At 52.0% G+C, this 12,780-nt stretch overlaps 2 protein-coding genes across 5 annotated transcripts in view; one reads left to right on the top strand and one right to left on the bottom strand.

Moving 5' to 3' along the window:
* Positions 1-247: 247 nt before the first annotated feature.
* MPP2 (MAGUK p55 scaffold protein 2) overlaps positions 248-12,780 on the bottom strand; it is a 32,908-nt gene continuing 20,375 nt past the window's right edge. For all 4 annotated transcript variants that reach the window (XM_050763035.1, XM_050763038.1, XM_050763037.1 and 1 more), the window contains 10 exons: positions 7,479-7,631; positions 7,179-7,328; positions 6,574-6,801; positions 5,727-5,858; positions 5,513-5,618; positions 5,358-5,426; positions 4,959-5,120; positions 4,048-4,250; positions 3,546-3,674; positions 248-2,090 (listed from right to left, as the gene is read on the bottom strand). In XM_050763035.1, the coding sequence (XP_050618992.1) occupies positions 1,914-2,090; positions 3,546-3,674; positions 4,048-4,250; positions 4,959-5,120; positions 5,358-5,426; positions 5,513-5,618; positions 5,727-5,858; positions 6,574-6,801; positions 7,179-7,328; positions 7,479-7,631 (1,509 nt within the window). In that variant the 3' untranslated portion in view covers positions 248-1,913. The remainder of the gene's footprint in view (positions 2,091-3,545; positions 3,675-4,047; positions 4,251-4,958; positions 5,121-5,357; positions 5,427-5,512; positions 5,619-5,726; positions 5,859-6,573; positions 6,802-7,178; positions 7,329-7,478; positions 7,632-12,780) is intronic.
* On the top strand, positions 1,025-3,577 carry LOC126938661 (uncharacterized). Its single transcript, XM_050763039.1, has 2 exons — positions 1,025-1,481; positions 3,480-3,577. Exons 1-2 carry the CDS (start codon positions 1,025-1,027, stop codon positions 3,503-3,505), a joined length of 483 nt encoding a protein of 160 aa, XP_050618996.1. The 3' UTR covers positions 3,506-3,577.

Below are 12,780 nucleotides of genomic sequence, written 5' to 3' on the forward strand. Positions count from 1 at the left end.
CCATAGCCTCAAGTCAGCAGGAAAACACCCCATTTCCTTCCCACTCTCTTAGGCTGAGGGTGATGCAAGGGACAGCTGAACTAGGATGAAAGGACACTGATCAAGGGAAAAGAGGAGCAGGAAGATGAGTGCGTAGTATATGCAGAGGCACACCAACGAGATGGGGGCAGGCCTGGCCTTTCCACCCCATGTGTATACTCTATGCAAATGCAAATGAGATTCCTAGTATAAGAAATATATTCTAACATTTGTAATAAATATTCTGTTTATTCTCCTTCCCCTTCCCTAGGAAATGGGCACACAGTGGTTCAGGGGCCAGCTTTGGCTGACGCTGCAGAGAAGACTAGTTAGACACTTGGAAGAACTGGGAGGCACAGGGGTTTGGACTTGGGGTGTCCCAGGTTGTCTCCTCTGAGGACAGGCTCACCCCGGAAGGAATGCAGAGAACAATGAAGGATGAGATGCCCAAATACATCTAGGACAGCATTCTTTCTTAAAGGGAGTCTCCTATTTTACAAAACTGCCCTCCCCAAGTTACGGCAGGGGGGCATTTAGGGTAGAGGGACAATAGGACAAGGGAGAAAACATCAGGAAAGGACCAGGGCTTTGGAGTCTGGGATCAGGGTATTATAAGAAATGAGGGCTGATGGGGAACCCCCAGAAAGGGGCCCCAAAGAGAGACCTCCAAAACAAAACAATCCTTTGCTTCCTCGCCAAACTAAACCTGACACACACACACACACACACACACACACACACACACACACACACACACGCACATACATATACACACACCCCAGTGCCAGAGGCACAGACAGGCGCCAAGCATGCACATGGAACCACAGGCTGTGCAGACTACAGTGTAAATGGCGCCCCCTGGAGTTGTGTGTGAGGAACCTCCTGGTGGGCAACTGTCCTTCAAGCCCAGGCTCCCAAGGTCCCCTCTGAACTCCTCCTCAGCCCCTCCAACCCGGCAGCCCTGACGCAAGTGGGTTACCTGGACCTGGCTAGAGAAAAAACCAAAATGGACCAAAGTCAAGGACACAGAACCCAGACCTGTGCCTGCTGTGGGCCATGGAGAGCTTGGGGCTCTTCAGTTGGTAGCAGCAGGTTGTCACAGGGCTCAGCCCTCCATCCCGCGCCTACCTGGGCTGAGCCCACTGACCCCTGCCAGCTTGGCCCTGTGGGGAGCAGGGCTGACATGTCAGGACACATTGGAAAAATCTGGAAAAACTTCGGCAGTGAGAAGCTGTGGATGAGGGAGGGACCGAGCAGCATCTGCCCTGTGACCCTGCCCCTTTCTGAGGGAGCTGGGAGCTACAGTGCTCTGCAGCTGTGGCCACTGGCTCTCACTCTGACTCCTCCAGCCTTCAAGATGGCACCAGGCTGGCACCACCACCCAGGCCTGTCTGGCTGCCAGTGGGACATGCATTCCCCTGGCCACATGGAAACAGCCCAAGGCCTGCTCCTGCGACACAGAGGTAAGAGGTGGAAGGAGTCCAGGAATGGGGTGGGTGTGGCCAGTCCAGAGGAGTGTGACTGGGGAGGGGTGGCAAGGGGCAGTGTACCTACTGACCATGTGGTCCCAAAGCAGCTTTTATCTTCTCTGTACTGACCATTATGGAGGTGACTCTGACACATTCCTGGGCATGGCTTGGCCCTCAGAGATATCTGGTGGCCAATGGGCATTGGGAGTGGGCAGCACCTGGGCACAGGGTACCCCATGAATGCCCACCTCCCTGGCAGTGCACGCCTCTGTGCTGAAGCCAGACTTAGGGCCTGCTGAGAGCTATTACCCAAGGAGAGCCAGATATAGGGGCTAAGGATTGTGGCAGGGGGTCACAGGTCAGGAATGGGATGGATTCAGGTTCTGGGTTTCAACACAGAGTGGGCTGAGGACCAGGTGAACAGGCTCAGTACACCCAGCTGACAGGCACCCACTGGGGCTCTGTCCGTAGCTTCTCCATGGCCGCCTGGAGCTCGCGGAAGGTCCTCTCCAGGTTGCTATTGACCAGGCAGAGGTCAAAGTAGTGCCCGTAGCCCCTCTGGATGCGGCTGCTCTCCTCCACTGTCCGTCTCAGGTCCGCCTCCTGCCCAGCCACAAGGGGACCTCCCTACAGTCAGTTCTTACAACTCACCCCCACTGTCAGAAGGAGCTACAGCTCCCCCACTCCCCCTCCCCAAAGCCCAACCCTGGTGTGGACTCCCTGGCTAGGGAGGGAGGGGCCCCTTTCTGTTTGCCTCAAAGTGGCTCACCATCGACCACAAACAGATGATGAGTGAAAGGGAGGAAATAAGCTTTAGTAACTGCCAATCACACCCCTAAATGCTTTGCATGCCACATAATCTTCACTACAGCTTTGCAAAGTAGGATTAATTCTTCCCCATTTATAACAGAAAATTAAGGTACAAAAAGGTCACACAGACAGTGGCTAAACAGGGTCTGCCTGACTCTCAAGCCAGTGCTCCCTCAAGTCTGACTAGGCTGCCTTACCTATGCAGCATGACAGGCTGGTACCAGGGCAATCCACAAGTACCCAGGACAACCCCACCCTCGACCCAGTGGAAGCTGGCTGGGCAGGGGTGGGGAAGGGTACTTGACAACTGACTTAAATAAGCTGAAGCTAGCTATATCCCAGGAGCTCCGGTTGGCCACACCTTTTGCCAAGGAGGAGGTGCCCAGAATGGGAATCAGGCAAGGGTCCAGAGCTCCTAAGGGGGTCACTGGCAGAAGGGTGCCAGCCTAGACAGCCTCTTCTGGGCCCCAGCCATGCTAGAGGGTGGGGTTGTCCTGGGTACTTGTGGATTGCCCTGGTACCAGCCTGTCATGCTGCATAGGTAAGGCAGCCTAGTCAGACTTGAGGGAGCACTGACTTGAGAGTCAGGCAGACCCTGTTTAGCCACTGACTGTCTGTGTGACCTTTTTGTACCTTTTGTACCCGGGGCCTGAGTGCAGCAGCACCAGGCATGGCCAGCAGAGGGACCCCTGCGCTCAGAGCTCTGCAAACCCTCCACCTCCTGGGAAGGCGCAGCAAGACACAGGGTGGAAGGAGGAAGAGGCCAGAGTCCTGCAATGCAGGCTTGAAGCCTCTCCTCCAGGCACTGCCTGCTCTCTTACACTGACTCACCCCTCCAGCCAGCCTTCCCGCCTCTGGCTTTCTCCTACCTTTCAGCTTCCCCCCAGCTATAAGCAACCCAAGCTCACCTGGCCCACCTCCTGCCCACCTCTTCCACTGGCCCTCTGGAACTCTCTCTGGCCAGCTTTCTGCCCCTGCAGAGTGGGCTGAGCTGGGGGCCTGGAGTCAGAAACACATGTGTCCCAGGCTAGCTGTGTGCCTGGCTCACTCTGAGACTTTGGACTTCCTCTCTCAGACCTCCCGTTCCACATCTACGCAGTGGGGGACCACGTCCTGCCTCACCGATAACTGGAGCAGGCCCCTGTCCCTCCCCAACACCACCTCCTTCTCTCTCTCTGTCAGCTCAGGCCTGTCCCCCACCACCCTAGGCAGCCATTGGACGCCTCCCCCACACCTCAGAGCCCTCACCGTGAGCTGCTTGGTGGACACTCCACTCTCCAGCGCGGCCCTGTTCATGGCCCGCAGGGTCTCGAAGTCTGGGGCCTCGATGAACACCACGTAAGGGACAAACTCGGCCGTTCGTAGCACCTTCACCGCCTGCAGAAGGAGAAGGTAGGGTAGGGAGCATATCCCCATGTCTGTCCTGGGAACCAGAGAAAGGCTGTGAGGGTGACTAGGGTTGGGGTGGGCACTTGGGAGTGGGTGGAAAAGGGTGCCTAGGGGTCTGGGACATGAGTCCTGGGACAAATGACATATAGCTGGCAGGTGGCTGGGTGACTGGAGGAGACTAGAGGAGGAGTGGGGGCTCTGGAACGCTGAGAAAGGTTCCAGGTAGGCTGGGTTTCAGCAGTAGTTGAGGGCAGAGGGGGTACACGGGTGTGCTCAGGTGACAGGTACCTGGAACTATAGGGGAGCACTGAGGCAGCAGAGAGGACATTAGGCAGGCTGGGAAGGAGCAGAGTGGCAGTACCTGAGGGTTGACATCCAGCACGCACACCTTCCCAGCAGCGACCACGCCCCGGATGGAGTCAATACGTGTGCCATACAGGTTGCCCTCGTATTCGCCATGTTCCAGGTAGCGCCCAGCACGGATGTCAGCCTCCATCTCCCCACGGGACACAAAGCTGTAACCCTGACCTTCCCGCTCTGAGTCTTTGGGCCGCCGGGAGGTGTCTAGGGGGATGGGGGTAGGTTGGGCCGAATGGGCACGGGCAGGTCACAGTGCCTCAGACACATATACGCACACTTACCCAAGCCCCCGTTTCCCAGTCTTGGGGGTGCAGTCTGCCCCTCATCTTGCCAGCACTGCTGCCTTTGCACACACCTGCCCCCCACCCTCCCCACTGGCACACACAGAGACATGAGGTGGTAACCTTGGTCTAACCCAGAGCCCACAGATGAGAGGCTGAGGTACAGAAAGGGCAATGTACAGCCCAAAGCCACACAGCAAGAGCCAAGCAGACCAGGGCAGCGCTCTTAGTCCTGCCTCTGGCAGCCAGGAGCTTCCCCCACCCCCGCTGGTTCTGCCACTAAGAAGCCCTGTCTTCCACAAGGCTACACATACACAGCTCATAGCCGGTTTCACCCGGGTGCACAGCTGGGCACTCACTTTCTTCACGGCTTTTAGCAAGTGAAACAAGAGAAGGAAAGGGGACGCCAGCCCAGCCCACTAGGCCACCTGTTGGCAGGACACCTCCCTCATCCTTCCTGAGCCTGAAGTTCCCCTACCTACCCACAGAGGGCGTGCACCCCAACCCGTACACCCAAAGGTACCACCTGGCCTGGCGCCTATGAAGATGCCCATTCGGTAGGCTCAGCCCTGGCCCCCAGGGGAGCCCCTGCTCCCTGTCCCCGACTCAGCAGGGCCCAGCTCCCACTCACAGGGCACCGTGGTGCCATAGCGATCTGGATCCCACATGATGAGCTTGTTCTTCAGGCTGCGCCGTCCCACGCCCTGAGCCCCAATCAGCACCAGGGTTTTCCGGCGGAACGGGGGCATGCGGGCCACCTCCTCATAAATGAGCAGCTCATGACGGTCAAACTCTGGACACAGGGAGATGGCGCTGCTCACCAGGCTGCATGGTGAGGGAGGGGCGGAGCTCTCAGGGAGGCTGAGGGCAAGAGGGCTTAGAACAGGGGAGCAAGGGGGAGTCGAGCAGGGCCTAGGGACACGGCTGGCAGCATCTGAGCCAGGCACACATCTTCACGGTTGATGCGTGGGGACAGGGAAAGGCAAGCCATGTTAGAGGAGGACAAAGGGGGGGACACTCTGATACCCACCTGCATTCTTGGTGGTCAAATACATCATTCGCTTCTTTTTCTTTCCTGAAAGGCTGCCGCATAGGGTCCCTGGCCATAGGGAGATGGGTGAGTGAGGCAGACAGGGCCCTGTCGGATCCCAGATTGGAGATGTGGGGTAGGGGGGAACCTCCTACCTGAGTTTGGTGTCAGCTCCAGGTCCCTCTTGACAAATGCTTTCCGCTTCTCCTCCAGCAGCTGGCTGGGGATGAGCCCAGCACTGCCCCCTTCAACATGGCATGCCTGAAACGGACATGAGACCAAGATCTGCCTGAGCAAGAGGACCCCTCCCTGTGCCCTTGCCCTCCCATGTACCACACCTGGAGAGATGCAGGGGTGCCCGGGGCTCACCTGCCACCAGTTGGCATCGTCCTGGTTTACGATCTGGAGCAAGTCCCCAGCGTTGAAGCGCAGGCCTGCTTCCTTGCAGGGGATGAGGCTGTCTCGGGCCGGGTCATAGTCAAAGTGACATTTCACAAATACCTGGGCCCAGGAATCAGCAAAGGGTCGGGGGAAGGGGCAGTAGAAGGCTGCAGGTGGAGGTCTACCCCGTGCCCCCTCTTTTCACAAAGACACAAGGGGAAATGGAACTGTCCCCCTGCAGGAGTGATGCCTCCAGGCCTGCCCATGTGCCTTCCTGGTGCCAACCTCCCTTCACATCTAGTACTACAGGATTCAGATCTTAGGACCAAGGATGTGGGACCACCAAGTAGGGGACAGGACCCTGGCATCTAATCCTGGATCCCTCCCTCCACTCACCCTCTACCCTTGGAGAAGGGCTCTGGCAGAGGGCGAGAGAGCCAATAGGAGAGGTAGATAGAGCAGCCAGACCCCCAGAATCCACCAACTAGGAGACAGTTGTCCAGGACATACGACAACGCCACCCACCCTGTGCATGCGCACAAACATGTGAAGAACGCAGACCACGATACAGGCGCTCTCTCATACACTCTGGTACCCCAGGCTGTGGCTGCATGCATAATGCCGGCCAATGCGGGAGCACGTGCAGGTGCAGCAGAGGCAGAGGCCTGTCAGCGGCTGCAGTCAGCTGCCCCTGGGCTGCAGGTCCCACCCTCATCTCCCCTGGAGGAAACCAGTAGGAGAGGAGGGCCTCAGTGAGACTTGCAACCCTGACAGCCAGGAGGCTCGGCCATCCCTTGGGCCTTCTGCTGAGAGAGGGGCTGGTGGAGGGGCCCACCTGGCGGGGCAGATGGGGCTCCTGGTAGCTGGGCAGGATCTTGAGGATGACGCTGCCACTGGCATTGCGCAGGAGCTCCTGCAGTGCACGGGGGTCACTGCCCACTGGCTGCCCGTTCACCTCCTTGATGATGTCACCCACATGCAGCAGGCCTTGCTGAGCCACCATGCCCCCATGCAGAATGCGTGCGATCACCAGCTCGCCGCCCTCCACGCGGAACGTTACACCCTGGAGGTCAGAGGGAGAGTGTAAGATGAGGACCCGATTGCTCCAAGTCAGAATCTTCAAATACTCTTCTAATAGCACCTCCATTCCTGTCCCCACCCACCCACCCCCGCACTCACAAAGTCGTCCTCCATCCTTCTGCCTAAATTCTTCACTTAGAGCAGGTACTAATGGCAGGCGGAAGCGGGCAGACTGGAGAGATGCGGACACAGGTGAGTGTGCAGTGTCTATGGTCTCCTGGGTCTGCATGGGCCCTTCCCTGCACAAAGCTGGCCCCATCTTCATCTTCAGACCACGCTTGGCCTTTTTTTGTCCCCTCATTGGTTATTCTCAATCCCCCACCCTCACCAGCCCCGCCTCTGGCCCTGCCCAGTCCTCACCAGATGTTCTCCGGCTGTCTTTCGGATGCCCACCATGCGCACGGCGTCGGGAGGTACGGGCTGGTTGCTGAATGTAGGGTCCAGGCCAGGGCTGGGGGGTGGTGTCTCATAGGTCTTTGAGGCCACAGAGTCATGCGTCTCCAGGAGGGACTAGGGGGTGGTAGGAAAAGAAGGGACAATGGGGCAGTGCCCCAGGTCTCTTCCCATCCCACCTCCAACTTCCTGCCGGCCCCTCCAACAGCAGCATGCCCCGGTCCACCCGCCTCCTGCTCCCTCACCCCAGCCCCAGCGGCCAGGAACCTGGAAGTGGGGCTCCTGGAGGATGTGGGCCAGCTCGGCAGCAGTGCTGCTCTGCTCAGCCAGCTGTGCCAGGTCCCGCAGGATCTCCTGCACCAGCTCCAGGTTGTTGTCTCTCACAGCCTCCAGCTTCGTCTCCTCCAGCCTCTCATGGGCCTGGGGATGGAAGCAGAACAGGTGTGGCTAGGAGCTTCCCCAGGAGCCCTGAGACACCAAGCAGGGTCCTCCTCAGTCCCCAGGCATTTTCCCCAGCCCCCAGCTTCAGCTCCTCACTCACTGACACACAATAATACCCACACGTGCACATTCTTTCCTTGCTATCTCCTTTCTTCCCCAAAATGACTCAGACCTACTTTAGGGAAGGAAGAAACCAAAGGACAAACTTTCCTTTCCATCCCCTTGCCACAGAGGGTCATTAGAAGTTACCAAATTGTCCCCAGCTCCCAGGACCCTATATGCATTGGCATTCAAAAATAGCTTCTTCCACCAGACATTATGGTTGGGTGGGGTCTTGAAGACCCTGAAGCCCCGGATGAGGAAGTTAGGGAGGTGGAATAACTTTCCCAGGGTCACTAGGACTTGAACTTGCATCTCCAGGCTCTCAACTCAGTGTTCCCAGTGAATGAGGGGACATGAAATCAGCACATGGTGCCAGAAGCAGGCCCCACACCTATTTGTCACTCTGCTGGCTCCGGGTTCCATACCAAGGTGCGCTGAAAACGGAAAAGGAATCCTTTGCCAGTGACCAGCCCAGGGTGGGGTGTTAGGTTAGGTGGGTCAGGAAGAAAGGAATTCCATTTCAAGAGTATATATGAAGACCTTTTTTTCCCCTCTGAATCTTTGAAAGATCATTGCAGACAACACAAGCCACTTTATCCCAAAGTATTTCAGCATGTATTTCATAGGAACCAAGACATTCTGCTGCATAAACCACAATACCATTATCACCTGCAAGAAATTGCACATTGATTCATTAATATATAAGACAGTCCATATTCAAATGTCTACTCTTGTCCCAAAAGTATCCTTTATAGTTCTATTTTTTTCTGATTCAGGATCCAATTGATGATCATATGTTGTATTTGGTTGACACATCTTTTTATTCTCCTCTAATCTAGAACAGATCCCAAAAACTTTTAGACTTTCAGGACATTTGTTGTTTTGTTTTTTTGTTTCTGTTTTTGTTTTGTAGGGACAGGGTCTCACTACGTTGCCTAGGCTGGTCTCAGACTCTGGGCTTCAAGCGATCCTCCCGCCTCAGGCTCCCAAAGCCTGGGATTACAGGCGTGAGCCACTGCACCCAGCCTAGACATTTTTAGACTCCAGGCCAGTAGTTTTTAGGATGCTTTAGCACTAGATTTAGTTGTTTCCTCATGATTAGACTTACGTTAATCCTTTTGACAAGAGTTCTACGTAGGTGATCTTGTGTCTTTGTGTCTTTCCCATACTTTGAGACTATGTGACTATTCTGTTCCCCCAAAATCCTTCACCAATGGATTCAGCGTCAATTTATGACCCTTGCCTAAATGAATTATACTGGAGGTTGCAAAATAGTGATTACCTAATTCCTATCATTCCTTCTACATTTATTGGCATTCTACTATAAGAATGAGCTTTTCAGCCAGGCACAGTGGGTCACGCCTGTAATCCCTGCACTTTGGGAGGCCAAGGCAGGTGGATCACCTGAAGTCAGGAGTTTGCAAAACAGCCTGGCCAACATGGTGAAACCCCATTTCTACTACAAATACAAAAATTAGCCAGGGGTAGTGCTGGGCACCTATAATGCCAGCTACTCAGGAGGCTGAGGCAGGAGAATCGCTTGAACCTGGGAGGCGGAGGTTGCAGTGAGCCGAGATCGTGCCATTGCACTCCAGCCTGGGCAACAAGAGCAAAACTCTGTCTCAAAAAAAAAAAAAAAAACTCTTCTTTTCTCTCTACCACCCTACTCCTCTTTCTCTCCTTCTCTCTCTCATGATATCACTATGAATTTTTTTTTTATTTCATGTGTTCTAATCCATTACGATCACTATCTTCATTGATGCAGTTTATCCCAAATTTGTTCAGTGGGAGCCCCATTCACACCTCTGTCCTGCTGACATGTTCTCATCAGTCCTTGAGCATCTCCTTCCCTTCTGGCACAGGCTCATTTGATATCTTCCCTACCCCAGGTCTGGAATCAGCAATTTCTCCAAGGAACCCTGATTCCTTTTAGCAGGGGATAGTATTTAGAAACCAAGATGTGGGCACTCAGTACCCACTGTTTCTGGGCATCATTTCTTTGGCAGTCATTAGTAGATACTGATGGCTCCAAATAAAATCAAACTCTAAAGGATTTTTCTCACCTTCCCCCATTCCATATTTGTGTCTCCCTTGTCCTTCAGTGAGAACTTATTTCCCAATAACATCAATATATTTACTTATTTGTTCTGTCCTTCAATATTCAAAGCAGTTTCAGAATTGCTATACAACTGCTACTACCTATCACAAATCTATTAAGTAAAAATCAGCGGAGATGGGTAGTAGGGGCATAAGGGATAAAAGACAACACACTGAGTACGGTGTACACTACTTGGGTGATGGGTGCATCAAAATCTCAGAAATCACCACTAAAGGCCAAGCAAGGTGGCTCACGCCTGTAATCCCAGTACTTTGCGAGGCCGAGGTAGGAGGATCACCTGAGGTCAGAAGTTCGAGACCAGCCTGACCAACATGGTAAAACCCCATCTCTACCAAAAATACAAAATTAGCCAGGCATGGTGGCACACGCCTGTAATCCCAGCTACTCAGGTGGCTGAGGCACAAGAATCACTTTGACCTGGGAGGCAAAGGTTGCAGGGAGCTGAGATTGCGCCACTGCACTCCAGCTTGGGCAACAGAGCAAGACTCTGTTTCTAAATAAATAAATTGCCCTTTCTTACATAAAACATAGAACACTGTATATACCTTTTGACACCCTGGGGCTTTTGTTTATTTAACTGATTTGGTTTTCTGGCTTTTTATTTAAAAATATGCCATAGAAATCACTCCATGAAACTGCATAGAGATCTTCCTTTATTATTATTTTTAGTTTGTTTGAGACAGAGTCTTACTTTGTCACCCAGGATGGAGTGCAGTGTCATGGTCTCAGCTCACTGCATCCTCTGCCTCCCGGGTTGGGATTACAGGTGTGAACCACCGTGCCCATCTTATTATTTTAATTACTGCATTTGACTCCATTGCATGACTGGATTCCTGTAATTTATTCAACCAGTCTCCATGGGTATTTAGGTTGTTTCTAATACTTTGCTATTGCAAATAATGTTGCAGTAAATGACTCTGGCATAGTATTCTATATCTGTGGAGATCTTCCATGTAAATTCCTAGAAGTCTTGCTGGGTCAAGTAATATATACATACGTAATTTTCTTAGATATTGACAAATTCCCCTCCATGGGACTTGGGCCAGTTTGCCCTCCTGCTAGCACTATATGAGGGATATTCTTGAAGCTCACCACCAGAGTGTTGATCAAATATTTGCATGTCTGCCAATCACATGGAGGAGAAATGATCTCTCAGTGGGGCTTACTTTGCATTTTGCTTATTATGAGTGAAGTCAAACATCTCTCCATATGTTTAAGAGCCATCTGTATATACTTTTCTGTGAACTGTCTACTCATGTCTTTCCCAATTTTTCTGTCAGGTCTTGGTTTTTATTCTTTTCCCTATTTTAAAAAATGTTTTCTCTCTATTGGGAAAATTAGTCCTTTGTGATATCTCTTGCAAATCACTTCCCCCAGTTTGCCACTTGTCTTTTGACTCTGCTTGTGGTGTTTTTACAGGCAAAAAAAAAAAAAAAAATTTAGGTCAGGTGCGGTGGTTCACACCTGCAATCCCAGCACTTTGGGAGGTCGAGGAGGGAGGACTGCTTGAACCCAGGAGTTCAAGACCAGCCTGGGTAAGACAGCGAGCCCCTGTTGCTACAAAATATTTTTTAAATGCACCTGAGCATTTTTAATGCTCATTTTAATGCATGGTGGCATGTACCTGAGGTCCCTGCTACTCTTACTTGGGAGGCTGAGGTGGAAGGATCACTTGAACCCAGGAGATTGAGGCTGCAGTGAGCACTGTCTGCACCACTGCACTCCAGCCTGAGTGACAGAGCAAGACCTTGGCTCAAAAAAAAAATTGTTTTTTAATGTGGGTGAATGTAATAAGCTTGCATGCATCTGAATTTTTAGGCATAGTTTTTTGTTTTCTTTTTTTGTTTTAAGGGAGGGCTTTTCCCATATACAGAGCCTTGTTTTCTTCTAGGATGTGTATGATTTATATTTTCACATAGAGATCTCTGATCTGCTTGGAGTTTATTCTGATATATGATGTGAGGAATAAATATACTTTGATATCTTTCAAAATTACTATCCAGATGTTCTAATACCATTTATTAAAAATTCATGGCCGGGCACAATGGCTCATACCTGTAATCCCAGCACTTTGGGAGGCCAAGGCAGGAGGATCACTGGAGCCCAGGAATTCAAGACAGTAAGACCCCATCTCTATTTTTAAAAATTTGTTTAATTTGGCCGGGGGCGCGGTGGCTCAAGCCTGTAATCCCAGCACTTTGGGAGGCCGAGGCGGGCGGATCACAAGGTCAGGAGATCGAGACCACAGTGAAACCCCGTCTCTACTAAAAATACAAAAAAATTAGCCGGGCGCGGTGGCGGGCGCCTGTAGTCCCAGCTCCTCAGGAGGCTGAGGCAGGAGAATGGCGTGAACCCGGGAGGCGGAGCTTGCAGTGAGCCGAGATCGCGCCACTGCACTCCAGCCTGGGCAACAGCGTGAGACTCCGTCTCAAAAAAAAAAAAAAAAAAAAAAAAAAAAAAAAAAAAAAAAAATTTGTTTAATTTAAAAAATTCATAAGAAAACTATTGTTTGATTTTTTTTAGGTGTAAGAATAGTAGTATAACTTTTTAAAAGAATCCTTTTCAGTTAAGCCCAGTAGTTTATGTACACAATGAAACACTTACAGATGCAATCTATTATGGCTGAGATGTACTCCAAAACAATGGAGGAGAGAGGGAAGTGGATAAAGGTATGGATGAAATAAGATTATGCATGACTTATTAAATGTTGAAGTGGGGTGCTAGGTGATAGAGGTTCAGGATATATTTTTAAATTTTTTCATAATAGAACATTTGTTTAGCCATGAGATGGTAAGATTTGAATAGCACCTCACAGGACTGCTGTGAGAATTTGGTGAGATGGACACAGTGCCTGGCACACCACACAGCAGGTGCTCAATAAAGGTTAGATCCTTTCTGCTTTCTCCT

This window comes from Macaca thibetana, chromosome 16 (genome assembly GCF_024542745.1).
Source record: "Macaca thibetana thibetana isolate TM-01 chromosome 16, ASM2454274v1, whole genome shotgun sequence".
NCBI lineage: Eukaryota > Metazoa > Chordata > Mammalia > Primates > Cercopithecidae > Macaca > Macaca thibetana.